Here is a 20,484-nt window from a genome sequence, read left to right on the forward strand (position 1 = left end):
ATACCAAGATTTTCATTGGAAGCACTGGAGATAATGGCTTTATATATGTGTAGGGTTGCTAGGCAGATGGACCTGAAACTTCTTTATAAACATTAAACAACCAAATTGGCATACTTTGTATGTCATGGTCTTTGGAAGGTGGTACCTTCTGCAGACTGTGTGCACCAGGAGATCTGCAAGAACAATGTGTTTCACTTTCCAAATCCACGATGGTACTTTAGAGGTTACTGGTGGGATTCAGATGCCCAAACACAGGGGTTGAGTGCCATGTGAGATGCCCCAGGACATCCAGTTTTCCCACAGGTTGTCACATTTGTCCAAACCACATAGATGCCCTGTAGGCATTTCAAATAGCTCTGGATGCTCATGTCCAGGTAAAGGAACCTCACCTGTGGGGCTGGATTTAGTTTTAGGTGTAGCGGCAGCTGTCTACAGGTAGGCCAAGTGCTTGATTTAGATGCCCACACATAAGCTTCTTGTGCTATTAGGGCAGCTGAATCGCAGCCTAGTTTCCGTGAGTGTTATGGCACTGTAGGTATCAATGGTGTAATGCAAGTTTAGCACTAGGTGTCTGCAGCTGTGGGCAGCTGAACTGAACCCCAGCTTCCCACTGACTGTAAAGGGAGGCTGGCAACCTACATGGGGACCTGCACATTCGGGTGTCTTAATTTGAAGCATAGTTGTGTTCTACATACAGTGACACCCACACATTGGTTCTCTACAGCGTCAAAAGCAAAGCCTCACTCCCAGCTCAAATACTGTGTTTACTCAAAGTCAATCCAGGCACTAAAAGAAAAAAAAAACCCTGGAGATAACTGTCAGCTGATCTATGCTGAACTGCAGAGATGTCAGGAAGGTCCTTCTACAGCCTGGGCTGCTTCCACTGGTAACCGTGTCAGCTAAGGGCTGGAAAGGAAAACTGCTGGCAGACAGTTTTGTACAAACTGAAAGGTGATTTCCCACAGGTCTGATAGGAAACAGCACCAACTGCTGCTTATCCCAAGTCAGGATCCTTCTCAACACACTCGGCATGTTCACATCCTCCAGAACCACCTCCAGCTAAGTGAAATGGTTTAAAGAACACCCCCCCCCCCCCCCCCCCCCCAGTTAGGCGGCTGAGATTCCTGGCGTAAGAGGTCTTTCCCGGGTGTCTCCCCAGGAGAAGTTTCCCTGACCACATTAACGTGCAACAGGTCATGCAGGTGGGGGGCTTGACACCGAGGGAGTTCCAGTGGACAAAATGTCTCCACCCTGACTCCAAGGACTTCTCAAATTCCCTGTTGTTTGTCCTCTAAATAGGAGGAAAAGAGCCAGCACTTGCACAGATGATTCTGGTTTATGTGAGTGGGAGACACCCAGAGAGGAGTGACAAGGATTTTATTTCTAAGTGTAGAAAAACACTGTTTGCTTGGGATATTTTTCTGACGAGGATCTCCCACTGGGTACGTACATCTCCCTCAGCTAGGGATTCAAAGCTTCTGGGGGGTTTGCAAACAGATCCTGCACATGGGTTTTAGCACCACTCTGGGTCGTACACTGTCAGCCTGCTTGCAAAGCTTTCCAGGCAGTGTTCTCCACCTCCGCTTTTGCGAGTTCCTGCACTGGCAGCAGCTGTATTTTCTTTAGTCACGCTCCCTGCCTATCTGGTCACTATTTTAGATTCTTTAGGAAAATGTAAACAATCTGTGGCTCCAGGTCTGCAATCAGAGCCGTGTGGGTGGCCCTCGGTGGACCCCCGCTGACCTCAGATCAAGTTGCAGGACTGGAGCTTTAGTTCAAATATGGACAAAAGAACAAGAACCAAGATGGATTTCATTATTTGTTTCTTTAGGCTGTTGGTTATTTATACAATTCATTATTATCTGATGATAAATTCAAATATAAGAGTTATACCTAGTAAAACTTAGCTAGAAAGAAGACATTACAATATAATATACTAATGAATTTTAAGAAACCTAACAAAACTAAAGCCAGACAGCCTTGAAGGGTGGAGATTGAAACCAGGTGAAATATTATACAGACAAGAGCTGATGAAGTACCTGGGTAGTCAGGCATTGAAAAAATGAAAAGCCAGGCCTGTATGATTTATTTTGGAAGCAAGAAGTGAAGGCAACCATGATCAAGGGAGGTTAAATTCATGCTGAAGTCATCCACAATGATACTTTTAACATGATCCTGATTAATTTTATTATTGTTATTATTTAAAACATAATGGACAATTCTATGGCACAAAACAATTCCTGCCTCAAGCCCAAAATGACTAGCTGGGGTAAGGCATTTTTGAGGAGACTTATGGGAGAATGCACCATCCGAGCCCTCCCAGCTGACTTTTTTCTTTCTTACGAACAACAAGCTCCCTCTGTTTTCTTGTAACAACATCTTGAAACACCACAAGGATCAGAAGGGAAATAGGCATTTTTGACAAAAAACATGCATGCTTGGTTTTTTCCCAATGGCTTTGATGCAAACTTAGCCTGAGGATGCATAAAGCCTTAAGTTGAAATGCAGAGAAATTAAGCTTGCTGCAACAAGTCCATCCATGATGGATTATTCCATTTCTCCAGCGCTTTTTGTGTCTCACAAGTTGTAGAAAAGGAAGCCCTGACTTAGTTAAGTAAACAGCCCTGCAAAACATATCCCCTATCTGTGTATAAAAAATGGTGAAAACAGACTAAACTGATAATGTGGTTTAGAGAAACTGTTGTGTTTGGTATTAGGATCCATGGATATGAGTGAGTTTTTAAGACTGTTGGCACGGAGTGGAATGAAATCTTGTTCCTTGCACACATCACAACAACTGTTGGTGAAAACAAACAGGTGGAGGCTATTTGCAGAAAAAAAACAAGTTAGGGCCTGTCTTGCTCCTGGTGAGAATGCCTCACTGCTATGTAAGGCACGGGTAAGCTGTGTGGCGACAAGATGGGAAATTATCTGTCTGAAACAACAGCATGTCTATCCAGATTTTGCACCAGAAACAGTCTTCAGAGTTAAGGGCACTGAAGGAAGAATCTAGTGACCGCAGGAGTCAAAAATGTAAAACTTACAATTTTAGGTGACAAAATGCAGCATTGAAGATAGGTCAGGTAGAGAGCAATGGGAAGTAGTGTTTCTCTTCTTTAAACCCCTTTACCAGCCATGACTCCAACCACGTTGCATGCTAACTCTAGCTGGCAGCATGTGCTCTGATCAAAGCACTGACAAGTCAGTGCTTTAATTACATAAACCATCATTAGACTTCAGAACTTAACAAGGCACTAATTCTAGTGACTTATGCTTCCCACAGCTAGTTTTGGATTGCTGGTTAATTGAGAAATGGCCAGGTTTGTTTTTACTTTGTGGTTTTCTCCTCAATAGTTATATGTATTAGAGAGATCTTTTCATACTTTGAAGAAGATGTTGACAGGTCTCATGAACAGAAGTAAAAGCAAAGATAACACCCCCCAAGAAAACTGGAATTCCTCCAATGATTTTTTAGAGGGAAGGAAGAGATAGCATCCTTACACGTGACTTCAACAGAATGGATACAGTTGAATGCTTTATGAATATATTAATTAGAAATATTTTCAAGTCTTTTCACTGTTAATCTATAAATTTAAAAATAACTACTTTTTGCCTTCCCCCCCCCCCCCCCCCGGCAGAGATCCAGCATTTCAAATAGGAAAGGCCAAAAAGTCCCCTAATCTTCCTAAAATAATAACCAGTACCTCCCTCCCCCTCAGACTCTTATCTTACATCTTCCAGACAAGAAGACTCAAATATTCTGCATATTCAGATGTAAGAAGTAATTTTCATCAAATTAGACTGGAGATTCCCAGCATCTGTTCACAGTAAGCCACCTGGCTGTGCCTGGACCCCAAAACAGACACCCTTCGTCCTGAAGCCACATAGCTGGGGTCCTGGGGGGCCAGTCTCCACCCAACTCCATTGCAATAGCAATATCCTCAACAAACATATTGAGAGACAGTGCAATGTTCATGCAGAGTGTGTCAGCAGAGCAGAACATCTTGCTTTTGCATGACTTGAGCATGACACTGGTTGCACTTGGGTCCTCTGCTTTAAACACTCACTCTTTGAAGACCTGGGGTGTCCAGACATCTAATTCCCTAGCACACACATATGCAAGATGGCACTTCTCTCTACCTTCATGCCACTGAAAACAGTATTTCACAATTTTAGCACAATTTTTCTTATATATATTCTCATTTGCAGTCAGAATAGCTTTGGCCAGCCTACCTTTGGTAGTTTCACTTTCCCGGATCAGGAAGGTACCTCTGGGGTTTCCAAATGACAACAGCTGCCTCTCGGCATCTTTTCGGCCAAGTTTACCAAAGTACCACCTTAGGGAAACATCAGAAATAGTAAGACAGATGCTACACAGGATTACTAGGTAGTGTTACAGAGCTCAGACATGGAGGATTACTTCCAGGAACTATGTTTACTCAAGTATATTCAACCAATTTTGTCATACTGTGTCTCTTTTTTTTGTGGTGGGAAGCTAACGTTACAAACTGTGTATTAGATGTTGTATACATTGTGCAATAGCACTGTGCATTAAGCCTATAACCAGTAGAGGCTCAGAGTGCTTGTCTGGTGTCTCACGACAAAGGCCAGACTTCAACAGGCAGAGAACAAACCTTGGCAGGAAGGGACAGACAAGGAAAAGGGCAGAAAAATGGGTTGCTGCCAAAAAAGCAGTATTTTTACAGATGTTGCTATAAACTACATTTGACTTACATATTGATGCATTAGTATTCAATTTCTTTGTTGCAGCACAGCTATAAAAGCTCAGTAGAAGGACCAGATGCAACCACTTTAGTGTGGTTATATGAGGTTTTCAGAGTTTTGGTACCTTTTTCCTTCCTGCAGCAATTTGGTTGGTTGGTTTCACAACCAAACAAGTGCAACCTGAAGTACAGACTACAGTAGTACCTGCTCAGCTGCTTAAGCTCCTCCACTGTATCTTTTATACTGGAAAGAATACGGATGCACATAGTGCTCCGTTTTTCACATAGGTATGTCTTCATTATGCTGTAGGCATTGCAGGCATCCTGCCTATTGGTAGGTATTTGGTGAAACAGCGTCACTTCTTTAATAGACAGTTTGAACACTAATTGAGTCCAAATATTTTTACAGGTTGGTTCAGGAAAAGCAAGGGCACCTTTTGCTTAAAGCTTGAAATTAGCCGACGCCTAAAGAAAGGAAGCAGAACTATATTCCTTTAGGTTGTATTCCTTTGTTTTGACATTGAAAAAGCACTGAGATTGTGCTGCTTTTGTTACTAATTACCTAATTATTTATCAGCGCAGTTAAGTACTGAAATAAAAATAATGTAAGTCATTTGAAAAATTGCTGTAATCAATCAAAACCAACTCCTCAAACTTCCTTTAAATACAGCACTAATGGCTCTTTACAACAAAAAGAAAACATACTCCTCTGCTTGGATGGAATCAACTGGAGCCACATAATTGCTGGGAATGTAACCAGTTTCGCCTGTTGTCAGGGACCGGGCCTCCCACCAGTCTCCTTCCCTGCAGAAACAGAGGTGAAGAGGAGAAGTGAGAGTGAGACACAGCTGTAAAGACAATGATCTGACTTTGCTAACAGCACCCACAGCTGTGTAGTGTAAGAAGCCACAGCCACTCCTGACTTCATCAGTGATGTGCTTCTGACAGTGCTGTTACCCTCTAAACCCAAACAATATACATATTTCTTAATACCTATTATTATTTCAGTGGTGATTAGTAATGTAGCCTTCCCCACATAGCATAATGGCATAAGCAGGCATAGCAAACAACAAAATTGGGTTTGGTGAGGGCTGCATTTAAACTAGAATATTGAAAACTGTTTCCATAGCAATTATTCTAATACAGACCCTTGAGAGAGCTTATAGAAAAGCTACCAGACTGAACACCGTGTGCTGAGTTTCGCTGGGATAGAGTTAATTTTCTTCATAGTAGCTCATATGAGGCTGTGTTTTGGATTTATTCTGGAAACAGTGCTGGTAACACAGGGATGTTTTAGTTACTGCTGAGCAGGGCTGACACAGAGCCAAGGCCTTTTCTGCTGTTCACACCACCTCACCAGTGAGTAGGCTGGGGGTACACAAGGAGTTGAGAGGGGACATGAGTGGGACAGCTGACCCCAGCTGACCAAAGGGGTATTCCATACCATATGGTGTCATGCTCAGCATATAAGGCCGGGGGAAGAAGAAGAAAAGGGACAATATTCAATGCACTTGTCTTCCCAAGTAACCGTTATGCATGATAGAGTCCAGCTTTCCTGAACACCTGCCTGACCATGGGAAGTGGTGAACTAATTCCTTGTTTCACTTTGCTTGTGTGCAGCTTTTGCTTTACCTATTAAGGTGTCCTTATCTCAACCCAAAAGCTTTTTTATTTTTATTCTTCTGATTCTCCAACCCATCCTACTGGGGTAGGGAGCCAGTGAGCAGCTGTGTGGGGCTTAGTTGCTGACTGGGGTTAAACCATGACACACTGTCACATTCACTGCTAATTTTAAACTATGGGGATAATGAACCTGCAACCCAAAGGCATCAAAATGCCATCAATCAACATGGAGTTTTAGATGGCCCTTAAGGATCACATTTCATTGTCTAGATTCCCTCTTCTGGCCACCAAGAGGAGGTATCTGAAGTAGCAAAGGACTGAGCTGCATTTCCAAATACTTATAAAAAACATTCTTGTACAACATTTAAATATGAAGAGGTTCATGCAGGACCATCTTACAGCAGTGTTTTACAGGCTTAGCATCAATTTTTGTCGTACACTGGTGCACACAGTGGAACATGGTATTGCCCTTTAGACAATGTGTGTTGCTGTAGAATGTGCAGCTTTAGGAGAAGTTTATTTCTGAGCTTTTTACAGGATGCAATGATTTGGAATATAGTAATTTGTATTTAATTCTCAGCACTAGATTCACTGATGCTTAACTCCTACTGATACTAGTAAGCATTTTATTTTCTATTTCTGGGCTGCTTAGAAACTCTTCCTCAGTTCCCCCTTTGTAGAACAGAGTTTTGTTCACTATTTAAACAATATTATCAAATGCGGACAGGGAATTCAGCCTCTTCTGTAAACTAGCAGTTACAGAAAACACATCGTCTAAGCTATTACTGACAGGAAAGGTTGTGTAAAGGTGAGCTCTTCCTTTAAATTTTCCACTTCACTTTCTTTAACAGTCTGAAGGTGTATGAACTCTATGGAAAACAACTAGAAAATGTCTGTGATTAGTCAAAAAGGAGACGTTTCCAATTCTACAGTTCAAAACACTGAAAACCAAGTAGCTTTTCTGGAGGCTGGCAGCTGACTCTATTTTAACACACCTGTGTGCCTTAGTGTGTCAGGCAAGCGGCCCTTTCTGTTTGTAACCCTAATTTTACCAGCTGAAGTGTTAACCCTTCCCCTATATGTTGCTGTAGAATATTTCTGAGAGATTATACCATACTGTGGCTGCTAAATTGTACCATTATGTTTCTTCTCCTTACTGTATGGAGAGTCCACTAGATGGAGGTATTTTACTGCATCTAGGGAGGAAAAAAGCAGTCCCATAGTTGATCACATCAGGAACAACCCCTTCTGCATTGGCAGAGAAGCTTAAATCTCTCAAAGCAGTGCCAGAAAGGAGGAGGAATGCAGACTTTTTTCACAGTTCTTAATTTTAGACACCCAGCTGGTAGGAGGAGGCTAGTCATTGGGGTGAGCCAGGGTGCACAGCAGTGTCAGTGGGGATATTGGAGATGGCTGGTGTTTCTGAGCCTCGAAGGCAGGCTCTGCTCTGAACCAGCCCTGCAGGTACCTCTTTCCCCCAGACTGCCCTTGGTATTGGTTCTGACCTCAAATCACAGGGATAAACTTTGTATGCCAATTCAGGTGTTGCTGTCCTGACTTTCCAATCTATAGCACAGATCAAATTTTGTTTGCTCACAGGTAAAAAAAAACCCATATCCAAGCCAGTCCAAAAATTCCAGAGAAACTAGTTTTGCACCCGTATGTGTTTCTGATTCAAGCAGCATTGGCAGACTTAAGAAAATGAGCTTCTTTCGTATAATTTCTGATATAAGTGAAGAGGGGAATCATTCTCCCAGGAAAGCTGCTTTCTGGAGATTCCCAGCCTGGCTTTCACTACTCCAGGAGTGTGGTTAGGTCCATGTTTATGATGGGAACTGATCTTCTATAATCCTACAGGAAAATCCATGGATGCTTGTGTATTTTGTTTGTTTGTTTGTTTGTTTTCATAACCTGCATCAAAATGCATGTACTGCAACCACTCACACGTAGGGGAATCTCTCTGTCCCACTGACCCCAACTACGACTGCTCCGCAAGCCCTGGTGAGCACCCCCTGCTTTCATCAGCTGGTGTGTGCGAAGAATTCATAATGCAAGGAAATTCTTCTTGTTTCAAGTTATGGCACAGTTTGTGCAAGGCTGGGAAAGCAGCAGGCAGTGTGAACAAAAATGGATGATAGGTTAAAAAAGGGTTTTTTTCCCAAGCGCTAATTTAGAAGTAGAGGTTTTTAAACTGCTGCTCCCTCTACAAGCCATAACTGAAGTTTCTGTGCTTTCATCTACATCCAAGCTCTTCAGCTTCATAGCTTCATGAAATATTCCGCAGAATTACCTGATTTTTATTTTTTGTTTAACTTTTATGCACATTGAGCCAACTCCAACCCTGCAGTTGCTCTATTTAAATTGACAGGAATTGCACCAGGGAGGAATTTGCCTCACTGTCACATAGTGTCAAAAAGAAAAGATGAGAGCAGTGTCACAAAGCCTCTAGAAAGTGACATACATGGTTGTTAACTGATTTTTACCTCTCCATGACAGCAATACTGAACATGGCACAGAGCCTTCAACTTTATGTTCTTAGCCAAGAACTACAAGATGATCAGATATAGGTCAGTAGCACAGCAAGTTTCAGATGTTATTTTTAAATTGCTAAGGGATTTTTTTACATGGGCAGTTCATAAAATTAATCTTAAATTGATAATTTTCAGGATAGAAGTGCAGTTTTCGTGTGTAATACAACTATACAATGATGCATTCTCACTTAACAGAACTTCCCAGTGTGTTCTGACTGCATCACCTTCCTTTAAAAGGTTCTTTTAAAAAGTACAAAAATTAAAAAAAGAAAAAAGCTTTTAAGCTTGGCACACAAATCTGGGTAACATCTCTTTTGTGAATCAGTTTTTAGCTCATTTGTGTGTAGAGATACTTGCAAACAGATTGCAAAAAGTGTTGGTACACGCCTTGCAGAAATTCTGTCTACTGGTAAAGTACAGAGCTAGTACTCTCAGTCCTAAATGTGAGTTCACTGTGAACTCCAAGCAGTGAATCACACAATCTAATGCTTATTTTTGAAGTAACGCTGCATGTGGTTTAAGGTTTGGCTTTTCAATAATAAAGCACTTTGCAAAAGTGCACTAAATGCAAAGACCGGTAAGCGCAGAGTAAACCCCCTACCTATCTTGAATACCCAGCGTTAGATTTTACTAATAAACCAAGCAGACAAATATAACTGCCAACAGTATAAGAATTTTAAAAAGCATATTCCCAAGGCTAAACTTACGAGCTGTTAAGTATTTGAAATTTTTCTCCTTTGTGAAAACTCAAGTCATCTTCTGTTCTTGCTTCATAGTCATAAAGCGCCACAAAGAGAGTTACACCTAAAGAAGAAGATAGGTGAGTTACACTACATCACAAAAAACTGTAGGGGAAGGAGCACCAAGGGAAAAGGTGGCTAAGCAACATATAACATACTTGGTTGCTGAGGAGCAAAATAAATTGAAACCTCCTACTTTTTGATCAACTATTCTAATCCTTCTGCTTTTAGGCAGCCAGCGGCACACCACCTCCTTCACTCTGTACAGTCAATAGTACTCTTGGTTTGGTACCCATGCACACTGTAGCATCCCAAGTGGACAAAGGGAGTTTTTGAAGAGAGAAGTTAGATATAGCCAGGCGAAGCATTTTCTGTTAACTACTTGAGGTGGCTCAGACCACACTTTTCATTCCCCGGTAGAGGAATGAGGCAGACAGTTGGCTACTTGGGCATGTATAAATAATTTCTCACCCCCTAGCTGAACTAGCACTGGCAAGTTAGCACGGGTAGGGATGAAAACCCAGCTCCAGCCCTACTTCAGTTCTTTGTGCTATTTTATGAAACAACTCTTCCCAAAAGTAGCATGCTGAGACAGTCGTGACTCTGCTGTAATTATGTGTTTGATAGTTACTAAGAGCACTGAAAGACAACTTTGAAACTGACCTGTTCCTCCTCTTGTACGAAGTGTCCCTGTATGAGAGGAGGAATTGACTCCACCAAACACAGTCAGTCCTTGGCTTCCTGTAGCATGGAAGTTGTTGTAGTTTGGGATTGAAGTCACACCAAAGCTAGGATAGTGCTGCGGAGTGGGATCTGTCCCATAGCGGTAGCCTGAGCTTTGAGTTAAACTGCCATCTCTCTCGTCAGTCAGTTTTGTTGCTTCTTTATCCTTACATTGCACACAGCCCATTATCTAAAATCCTAGGGAGGGAAGGAAAGGACACGTGTTCACATGTTGCTGCTCACCAGATCTCCACAAACCCACATATGACAAGGATCTAATTAAGGTCAGTGCTCAGAAGTACTTTGAAAACACCCCACAGTCATTTGAACATAGAATCATAGAACAGTTAGGGTTGGAAAGGATGTTAAGATTATCTAGTTCCAATCCCCCTGCCATGGGCAGGGACACCTCACACTAAACCAGGTCACCCAAGGCTCTGTCTGACCTGGCCTTGAACACCACTTTGGAAAAAGCTCACACAAACCCTTCCTCCCAGTGGTTTCCTGTTGAGGTCTGGGGAAGGAGGTGCTGCCTGCTCTTACGGTAATGGCAGCTCTCTGTCCACCCCTGCCAGGCAGTGGCTTGCATGGAGGTAGTGACAGGATGAAACACATCTCGTTCACCCTTCACCAGGACAGCGTGACAAGCAAAGGGCTAACCCAAAAAGCGCAGCTGGAGGTGCTCAAGTCTGCCCCCCAAAACACAGAATGAGGCACTTAGCTCGTAGTTCATGTTTGACATTGCCAACTACACAAGAGCTGACTTCAGTGACTACACAAGGCAATACAACCTTTTTCCATTGCTGGAGCTCTGTGTGACAGCCAGAAAAGCAGACACAATGAGCTGATAGTTATTACAGCACAGGAGAGTAGGAGGGAGCGGTCAGATGGCACAACTAAAACAAAAGGAAACGGTACCGAATGGAAGGATAAAACTAGAGAAAGTCCCAGAAAAGTTAACATGTCAACCAAGGAGCATCTCAAAGTCTGGATCCCGGACAGGAGGAAATTGAGAAGGTGTGGCTTGGAAAAGATTGCTCTAGTTCTTGAGCCTCTTGTACAGCATCCTCATGGAGCATTACCAGGGCCTGGGTTAATCTCTCTTAATTTTAGATACCTACCTCTCTCTAGGTGGATGGAGATAGAAGGTGATTAGCTGCATCTTAGAAGCAACCCCACAAGGTTAGCCTTGTTAACCTGGCATTGCTTTTCATCTGTGAGCTCTAACATCTTATAATCCATGCGCTGGTGTTACTGAAGTCTTTTGTATTGACTCGAGCTGAATCAAGACACAAAACCTCAGTTTCTGAAGCTGGGCATGGTGAATCTAGGGAATCAGATACTTGTCTGGATGCACCCTTGATCTGAACTGGTATGGTGGCTCTTGTATGTAACCTGGCACACAAACAACAGACTCTAAACACTGGGGCTGAAAAAAGGGAGGCGACAATAGAAAAAAATTTTAAAAATTACTTTGTCTGGAATATATAAAAAGACAGGAAGAAAATGCAGAAAATAGAAAAAAAGAAAATTATAATGAAGCACATCTTTCCCCCCATATTTCTTTTCACATTTCAGCCAATATCCATCATTTAGGGTAAATAAAAAGCCTATCCTTTTTCAAATATCCTTGTATTTCTGTAGCTGCCAGGCTGGCTATTTTCTATGCCTTACCCCAGCATCAACACAGGAAATTGGTTTTGACAAACTCATGGGATTCAGAAAAAGCATATTCTTCCACTGCTAATGCCTGAAAAATTATGCAGCAACTCCCTGCTTGTCTGTGGCACTCCACAGTCTGGATACCTGCTTCCTAAATGTAACCTGCCCAGTCAAAAAACCCCTTCTGCTGAAGGGTATTTTCTACAGTCTGAAGATACCTCCAGTTATTCTACAAGCCCAGTCAGAAAAACAAGTGCCATTTTCATGTATTTCCTTGAGCTGTATTGCCTGCAGTTAGCACCGACCTACTGCCTCTTGCTCTTAGCTTAACTCAAAAGCGCTCTTTTTGTATTTATTTCCTTCAAGACACCACACGGACTCAGCAAAATGTTCAAGTCTCTTCACATGAACTGAAACAAGCTTGGACTCCTGCCTCTGCACTTGCTGCAATGGGCTGCATGATCTGGGATCCCTCAATAAAATAAAGTGACAGCAGGTAGAGGAAAAGGGGTTTGCAGCTGGTCTCTGCTTGCCCTGGTAGCTGGATCGGTGTGGAGATGTGAGGCACCGTGCTGGAGCTTCGGGTTGTCCATTCCTGGGACCAGCAGTGAGTCCAGGTGAGCCCACAGGGACAGCAAGGGGTGCAAAAGTGCCCTGGCCAGCTTCATGCCAGCTGTGAAAAATTGCTTGCAGAGATATCTCTGCTGCTTTTACCCATTCCAACAGCAGGATGGTCTGCCTCTGAAGACCCTCTGTTTGGGGATGTCACTCAGAGGTCAGGTTTTCCTGGCTCCTCTCAGAACCAAAGACCCCCACAAGCAATGCCAGGGAGTGAAGCAAGACCACAGGGAGGGTGAGGGCCCCAGGGTGCGACGGCTCATCTCACTGCTGTTAGCACAGGCAGAGGACAGGGATACTTCAGGTGTGAAGCATGAGTATGGGATTCACTGCTTGGACCCTGCCACACCTCTGTGATAACGTGCCTCTGCTGTGTGGAGAGCAAAACACGGGCAGTGAGCAAATGGGCATGGGAGATGCCACAAGGGAAATCACAGTTCGAAAGGGTAGAGAGAGGCTCTGACTATACTATCCAGACAGGGAAGAGTAAGCCATTAAAGCAGACTGCTTAAAAGATGCAAATGTTAAGTGATATGCAGGCTTTACTATTTAAAGAATCTCAGCAGCATCTATGTTGGCTTTCAAGCTTACCTCCCTGTGAAATTCTATTGCCTCCTCCTTTTTCCCTCCCACTTATCCTTCTCCTCTTATTTTTCCCTGTATTTTCCCATGTTTTCATGGGAAAAAGTAGAAAAGAAAATGAAAGGATGAAAGAAAAAAAAGATGGGAAACATGAAATCTGGGAAAGCAGTGGGAGGAAAGAGGTTTTCTTGTTGCTCATTCACAAATGTTCAGCTGAGCAGGGGAAAAAAATCTCCACTGAAATCTGGGAATATTTCACATACCCATTTACAAGTGCTGACAAGACAGCTCTACACACTTCATTTGCACATTGATGAGGAAAAAGTTAAAACAACAAATCAGCTGCAAAAATAAAATTGTTCAAAGTATTAATTCTGAAAAAAAAGAAAGAATAAATGAGGTGATGGAATACAGATGTACTGGTAGCTGCAGAAAAATAATGGTTTGGGGTTTTGATATGAATAGAAAACCAATAAATTACCAGTTTCTTGATTTTTGTTTGGTTTTCGCTCCCTTTATCTTTTTGCTGGCAATAGCAGCACACAGGGAAGGCAAATTTCATGCAAAATGAATGACTGACAAAAAGGGCTTTTTCTTTCACTTGTCCTCTCCCCCTTTGTCTCAGTGTCTAGACAATCTGAGTATAAAGACTGCTTGATTGTAGCCTCGTGTAAAATGTGGCAGAGGGTGTCACATGCATGCATCTTTTCAAGCCAAGTCCCTGAAAGTTGTCTGTTCCTGGCTCAAAGCATCACAGGGAGCTGGCTGAATGTGAGAGAATACATGTATGCATGTACATGCTACAAGTGATTTCAGCTATCTCAGGGGTTTCATAGACAAATAAACATAACCTCCATTCAGCACTGGCCTTTGTGTCAGTGAATAGATTCCAAAGCCTAATCTCCTTCAGTATCACAGAGCAGGCTTTTAATATCCAAAAGTCCCATCTCCCTGCATGTCAGCAGTTGGAGCTGTGGAAGGCTGAAGTTATTCAGCCAGCTCTGAGATCACCAAGCAAAATCTGGAGCTGTTTTACACTAAACTCTCCAGAGATGAGCACACAATGCTGTTCATCCAACATGCTGCGCAACTTACAGTAAAGGAATATGATTTTAATTCCATTTCCATTAGGAAAGGCAGATTTTCTCAGATGTGTGAGCTATGGGTCATGCAGCATTGTCATAATTTGACACTGGTATTGTTAAAAGGTATGTAACAAGCCTAATGAAAGCGAACATTTCTAATGCAAGAAAGTTTATTTTAAAGTTGTATTTTTATGGGCAATATAAAACGTGTTTTCATGAAAACACAAAGCATTTACATGGTTTTTGAGACTCCCTTAGAGACAAATGAAAACAACCATTAAGTTACTTGTTTCTTTCTTGTTTTTGTATTTCTTGGACTCCAAAATTTACATTGCAAGCAATCCAACATCTGCTTAACCAGGATAGTAGTTTCCTCCCTCATGGTAGAAACTTTATTCAAAAAAGATATAAAATTAATTGTATCATTCTTATTTATATAGTTATAACACCTCAATTACTTTCAGTTAGGAAACATGAAGGCTAAGCAGATGTTATTAACACTATTATTATAATTGTAAATTGCCCTCCTTCAGCTTTTCTGTTGGTTCTTGATGCAAAATGGAAGCCAAGCCTGAAACACTTGCCAAAGCCAGACATCCACTCCATTAACAGAAACAAAAGCAGCTCTCTGTAACCTAATCAAAGCCTAGAAAAGCCCAGTAGTACCAGGAAAAGTCAGTTTTTCATATTTGTATTTTAAAAGTGAAAGCTCCAACACGTGGTATTTGAAAAGCAAAAAGTACTGACAAGCCTTTGCTTTGTCTAGCTTCTGTAGTTGTAAGCCATCAGGAAAAGATGGATGGGAGGAAGACTGGTGTAAATTCACTCCAGAGCATCAGTTTTTTCCGTAAGAGTTCACAACTTGCTGCTGAAACTCTGAATTATGGTACCTTTTCAGAACCTGTTTTTTTAGTATTGTAGGAGAAAGTGGGTTCTTAAGATGTCTGAGAGAGGGTTACAGGGAGATGCAGGGAAGCACCTGTCTGTTCTGCACCCTCCTATCCATGCCATGGCCTCTATCCTCCAATCCCTTACATGGGAAAGGAGGCAACCACGGGAGAGGGCTCCAACCTACTGAAGAGACGTGGAGCGGGTCAGACCCAGTAGGGTGCATTCTTCTTTCTGTTGGTTTTCTCTGGAATTAAACTTGATGGCATAATTTTTGGAGAAATTCTCTCAGTGAAAGACATAAAAAGGAAAGGCTGGATGACTGGTGACTGTCAACTGCCTTCTTCTGACCAAATCTCACAAATCTTGTCTGGAAAGCACCAGCAGGAAAACTGAGTTAAGACACGGTTATGTTAAAAGGGAGTCAGAACAACAAAATCCTTGGCTTTTATCCAGTCTCTGTGGTGAACTTGCTTGTAAATCAAAACAAGGGTTGCATCCAGCATGGCTGTGAAAAATATATTATCTAAGGGATATCTTCTTCGTGTTTTATGTTTTGCTGAAAGCACCACAGAAATACCAGTCTGTGACATCAAATAAGCCGAATTTCATGAGCTACAGTAGGATTTAATATTCAAAGTGCCACATTCTGAGTTACTGTGAAGATGCAAGAAGGACAGAAAAGGCTTTCCAAGAGGAAGAACTGCAAGAATTTTAAAAAGAGGCTTTATTTTTTTGTGGCATGCCTCCTGCAGGCTGGATAGGGGAAATAATCAATTCCCTGAAGTTGGAATGTCTTACTTTCCATGACACCATTAGTAGCTCTCTAGGGAAACTGGTGGAGTACGTATTTTGAAACACAAGCCTGAGACACATTAAACCCCCCAATTTTCAGGAAAGTCTTGCTCACCCACATTGACTGTTACATATCATTAGGAAGGCATTCGAAGCTGGGCATTTAAAATTAGTCCTATATAGGTCAGTAATTCTCATGCTGTCTGCTTGCTGACCTCTCTTTGACTTATAAATATGCTGATGGGAGCATTTCGGATTTCCAGAATTAATTCTGTGTCAGTTTCAAGCCAACTCAAATGAAACAGATGGAATAAAATAGCAACAATTGTTGCACTATTATTATCTATTAACTCTGGGACCTTTTAGAGGACTGCCTTCATTCCAGCTTGACCAGTGATCCCACAGTTTTTAGGAATCATAAAGCAGGTCAGAAAGATGCAACAAATACTTAGAAATAATTTTAACTCTAGGGTGTTATTCATTATTTCTCAGGTTTGTGGGCTGTGGGTTACTATATAGATACATATAACTTTTATGCTAGTGGCCCAGTCTTGAAAGAACAGAATTTTACTGCAGTGTGATAGATCTGCTTCAGTGTTGAAAGAGGCTGAAGACTGCAGATTTGTGTAGAATGCCTGCAAATCTACGTGTGCACCACAACTATCATACTGCATTAAAAAATATAGATCAGAGAAGATACAGTGCTACCACTTGATGTCCTCTGACTATTAAAGATACGCAGGAAATCTCACATACACAATGTGGTATTCCTGAACAAAAAGCCAGAAACACCAGGCAAAACTTCAAGTCAAGTATGCATCGGGATCAATGACTACACTGAAACAGCATTTTCATGAGGAAAACAGAACTGAGAAATGTCTGAGCTGCATTTGTTTGGTTTTTTAAAGAGGGTCCCTTAACACTTCACTCCCGGACTCTGCTTTAGTGGGCTGAGCAGAAAAAATCTCAGCAGTTTAATTGCCTGTTTGTCTACGGCAGTCAGAAGTCAGGCCACTGCCTAGTGTCAATGGACATCCACGGCTGGAGAAGTAGGAAGAACAGTCTTAGAAGAGCTCCTGCTGCAGTACAGCTCTGGCTCAAAGCAAATGCCTTTTACAGCAATAAATGTTCTTTCTTACTATTGTTTTTTGTCTGCATAAAGTTACTTTGGAAGTCTTCTACAATGGTGGTAAAAGGGATTTGAGAAAAGAAGCAGTTGCCATGAGAAGAACAGACCCTGCAAGGCGCTTTGAAGTGCCATATTCTGCCCTGCTGTTCCTCCCCACTTACTGAGTGACTGAGAATGCAAACCTGGAAACGACAGCTTCCTGACACTACAGACGATGTTTAAGTTGTAACACATGTCTGCAAAGTATAGCATTATGGTTGCCTTCCCTCCTTGGCCCCTCTGGAACCTGAACTAAAAGCCAGTTATCAAAGATGAAGATTTGAGCTGCTTCTTGCCCATTTAGCTTCAGCCAGCCTTGGCGGCCAGGACCAGTGCAGGGAAGGTGCATGCTGAAGATTTTCACTGAACTGCAACCAGATCCTTAGCTTCTGTCACAGGTTGTGAGCACAGCTGTTTGTGGGGCAGGGCGGGTGGCCACTGAGTGCCAGGAAGAAAGCACTGAACATCTTGACAAGTAGATCTATCATCCTGCTGGTGGGATATGGTCCCTCTCTGGCAAGAGTTTTATCAAAATCTAGACAATACATTTATTATCTATATATCTATACAACCTATTTATTACAAGCGAGTGAGGAAAAAGTAAACCAGTGTTCCATCTGGGCAGGAGGGACAATAACCGTGTCCATGTGTGGTGCTTATCTGAGGTACAGTTGTGGTGGTGGGACTGGTTGGTAGCTGGCTGGTCACCTGGCAAGACCACAAGAAGATGCATTAGCACAATGTGGCTGTTCGAGCAGCCATAATCAAAAGCTCCCCAGTGCAACCCGATGCAAGAGGAGGAGACAAACCCTCCAAACTGCCCACAAAGCACATGTCGCCACCTTCACAGTTTTCTACAGATTCTTTGCCAGCCAAGTCTGTGAATGTCATGGCCTCATCTTTTTCAATAAAGCAGTGAACTGTTTTTCACTCTCTGTGATAGACCCCTTTCAGCAAAACCAAACCAGAACAAAACACGAGAAGTGATTAAAACAGAGTCTCACCCTCTGTTCTCTTAAAGTAACAGCAGCCGAGTTATGACTTGTACTGTCTGAGGGCTTTTATTACTTAAAAAAAAAGATGCCCTAGAAAAATGCAGCACAGGGAGATCAGTTCTGAGAGGTTTTCTTTTCCCACCAACATCTAAACTTCCCTTGTAATTTAGAGGAAAGAAGGAAAGCCTGCAGGTTTTACATTCATGAACCAAAAAGAAAGTCAGACTCGAAACTGCACTTAGAATTTCTTTATTTCTTTTTTTTTTTTCTTTTGTGCCTAAAATGAGTTAAAGGAAGCTTTGAAATTAACAGCTAAAGGCAGCAGCTACACAGAGTAAACACACTGCTTACTCTACCATTAAACTCCCCCAAAAGGATGGGTCTATCCTTGGTTCCGAGTAACACACGAAAACAACATGTAAATTCAATAGCATGATTTCAAGCTACATTCTTCCTTCATCAGGCTGCTTGTGGTAGCTCTATTCATGTACAGAGTGGAGTGGGTGGATGGTCTGCATAAGCATTTTGAGCTAATGTGCCTAAATTTTAAAGTGCCTTTTAAGTATATAGATTAAAAATCCTCTATCAAGAGAACAACTGCTGCAAATGCCAGAATAATTTTATCTTGGAAAGAGAAGATGTGAAACAGTGTCTCCTCTGATTTCCTCTTTCTTTTTCTCCATTAAGAAAACAGAAAGATGATTGCAGGTCGATTCACACTGCTCTGATTTTTTTTCTTTCAATCCTTATTTTTAGAATCTATCCAGAATTAATGCATGTTCATCTGATCGTCAGTATAGGAGCGGCATGGAACAGAATGCAAAATGTGAATCAGTATGGGCAGGGAAGAAAGAGGGCAAAGGGAGCGGTATTGAAGTTTTGCCTGTTTGGCTCTGTGGAATATGTAAGAGGTATAGAGATATTTTCTCTCATAAAACTCCATTGCTCTCTTCCCACCCCTCTTTGCTCATGCACAAATGAAACTAAGCTCTTCTCTGCCTTGTCCGATTTGTCTGATTTGTGGTTTGTGACTGAAGAACTCAGAGGATGTTGCAGCAAGGAAATGGGAGCAAGCTGAGTCTCAAATCAGATTATTTACTTTGAGACATTCCAGAAGCCATTCCCTCTCAAAGGGGTTCTCACTTCACCTAGCTTGCTACCACTAATATTTTAGAAGTGTTTTTTTAAATTCCTTAATTGTTCAGTTACATTTGGGAAAAAATACTCTCCTTCCTAAATAAGTGAAAATGTGGCTGTGGCCAGCTCATGAAGAAATCCCCAGTCTTCTCACCATCACTGCAGTCTCAGCTGCAGTGCAAAGGTATTTGCTTACAGGTACAGACCCAAGACAAGCTGGCAACCACATGGTGACAAAGGCTAGCAGGCAACCAGAGTGCTGAAGGTACTGACTGTATCAGTTAACCAGAAGACACGAAAACTGTGCCTACACTTACACACACACAAAACGGTGCCACTAATGAGACCTGTTTTCTTAAACCCAGCTGTTGCCACTGTGGTTTCAGTGTATGGCAGCCTGCTTCTGTATGACAACTTAGGTAAACGTGATGGGTCTGGATGGGGTTAAGTTTCTTCAGCAGCTTTAACACTGCTGCACTCGTGACCAAAGTAGTGTTGGTAACACACCCATGTTTTAGCTATTGCTGAGGAGTGCTTGCACAGCATCAAGACCTTCTTTGTTTCTCACTCTGTCCCTGCAGTGAGTGGGTTTGGGACTGGCAAGAGGTTGGGAGGGGACACAGCTGGGTCAGTGGACCCTAACCGACCAAAGGGATATTCCATAATGTATGATGTTGTGCTCAGCAGTAAAAGCTAAATCCTTTGAAAATAGCCATTGCTCAAAGACTGACTGAGAATGGGTCTGATGGTGGGAGGTGGTGAGTGCCTTTGCATCACTTGTTTTCTTTTTAGTTCCTTCACTTATTAAACTGCTTTTATCTCAACCCATGAGTTCTCTGCCCTTCCAGTTCTCTTCTCCATCCTGCCAGGGGGCCTTGAGCCAGTGACTGGGTGGGGCCTTAGCTGCTGGCCAAGGTCAGCCCACCAGAGTGAGTAATATGTGAGTGATGTTCTTGGTCCAGAAAATAACTTTAGAGGCACACAGTTGAACCATGTTAACCGGGCAGGCAAGAATTGGAATACTGCCTGGAGATGAATTTTTCAGGATGACACATTACCATCTAGTCCATTTTTAGCGGAGATTTTGAAATCTGGAAAACAAGAGTGGGAGGCTGATATGGTAGTGAAAAACAACCTGGACAATGGACATGGAAGGAGACAGGTCCTAACTTGCATTCCCTCTTACAGAAGTGTGACAGTGTTGAAGCATACA

General features: G+C 42.3%; 1 protein-coding gene across 3 annotated transcripts in view; it reads right to left on the reverse strand.

Moving 5' to 3' along the window:
- The window catches only part of FYN (FYN proto-oncogene, Src family tyrosine kinase), a 142,650-nt gene that overhangs the window by 31,064 nt on the left and 91,102 nt on the right, over window positions 1–20,484 (reverse strand). For all 3 annotated transcript variants that reach the window (XM_061366827.1, XM_061366828.1, XM_061366826.1), the window contains 4 exons: window positions 10,282–10,539; window positions 9,586–9,682; window positions 5,430–5,528; window positions 4,234–4,337 (listed from right to left, as the gene is read on the reverse strand). In XM_061366827.1, the coding sequence (XP_061222811.1) occupies window positions 4,234–4,337; window positions 5,430–5,528; window positions 9,586–9,682; window positions 10,282–10,528 (547 nt within the window). In that variant the 5' untranslated portion in view covers window positions 10,529–10,539. The remainder of the gene's footprint in view (window positions 1–4,233; window positions 4,338–5,429; window positions 5,529–9,585; window positions 9,683–10,281; window positions 10,540–20,484) is intronic.

The sequence above is a fragment of the Neopsephotus bourkii genome, unplaced genomic scaffold, assembly GCF_033783945.1.
Source record: "Neopsephotus bourkii isolate Nb327-2 ecotype Australia unplaced genomic scaffold, CSIRO-AGI_Nbou_v1 NB_1358, whole genome shotgun sequence".
Taxonomy (NCBI): domain Eukaryota; kingdom Metazoa; phylum Chordata; class Aves; order Psittaciformes; family Psittacidae; genus Neopsephotus; species Neopsephotus bourkii.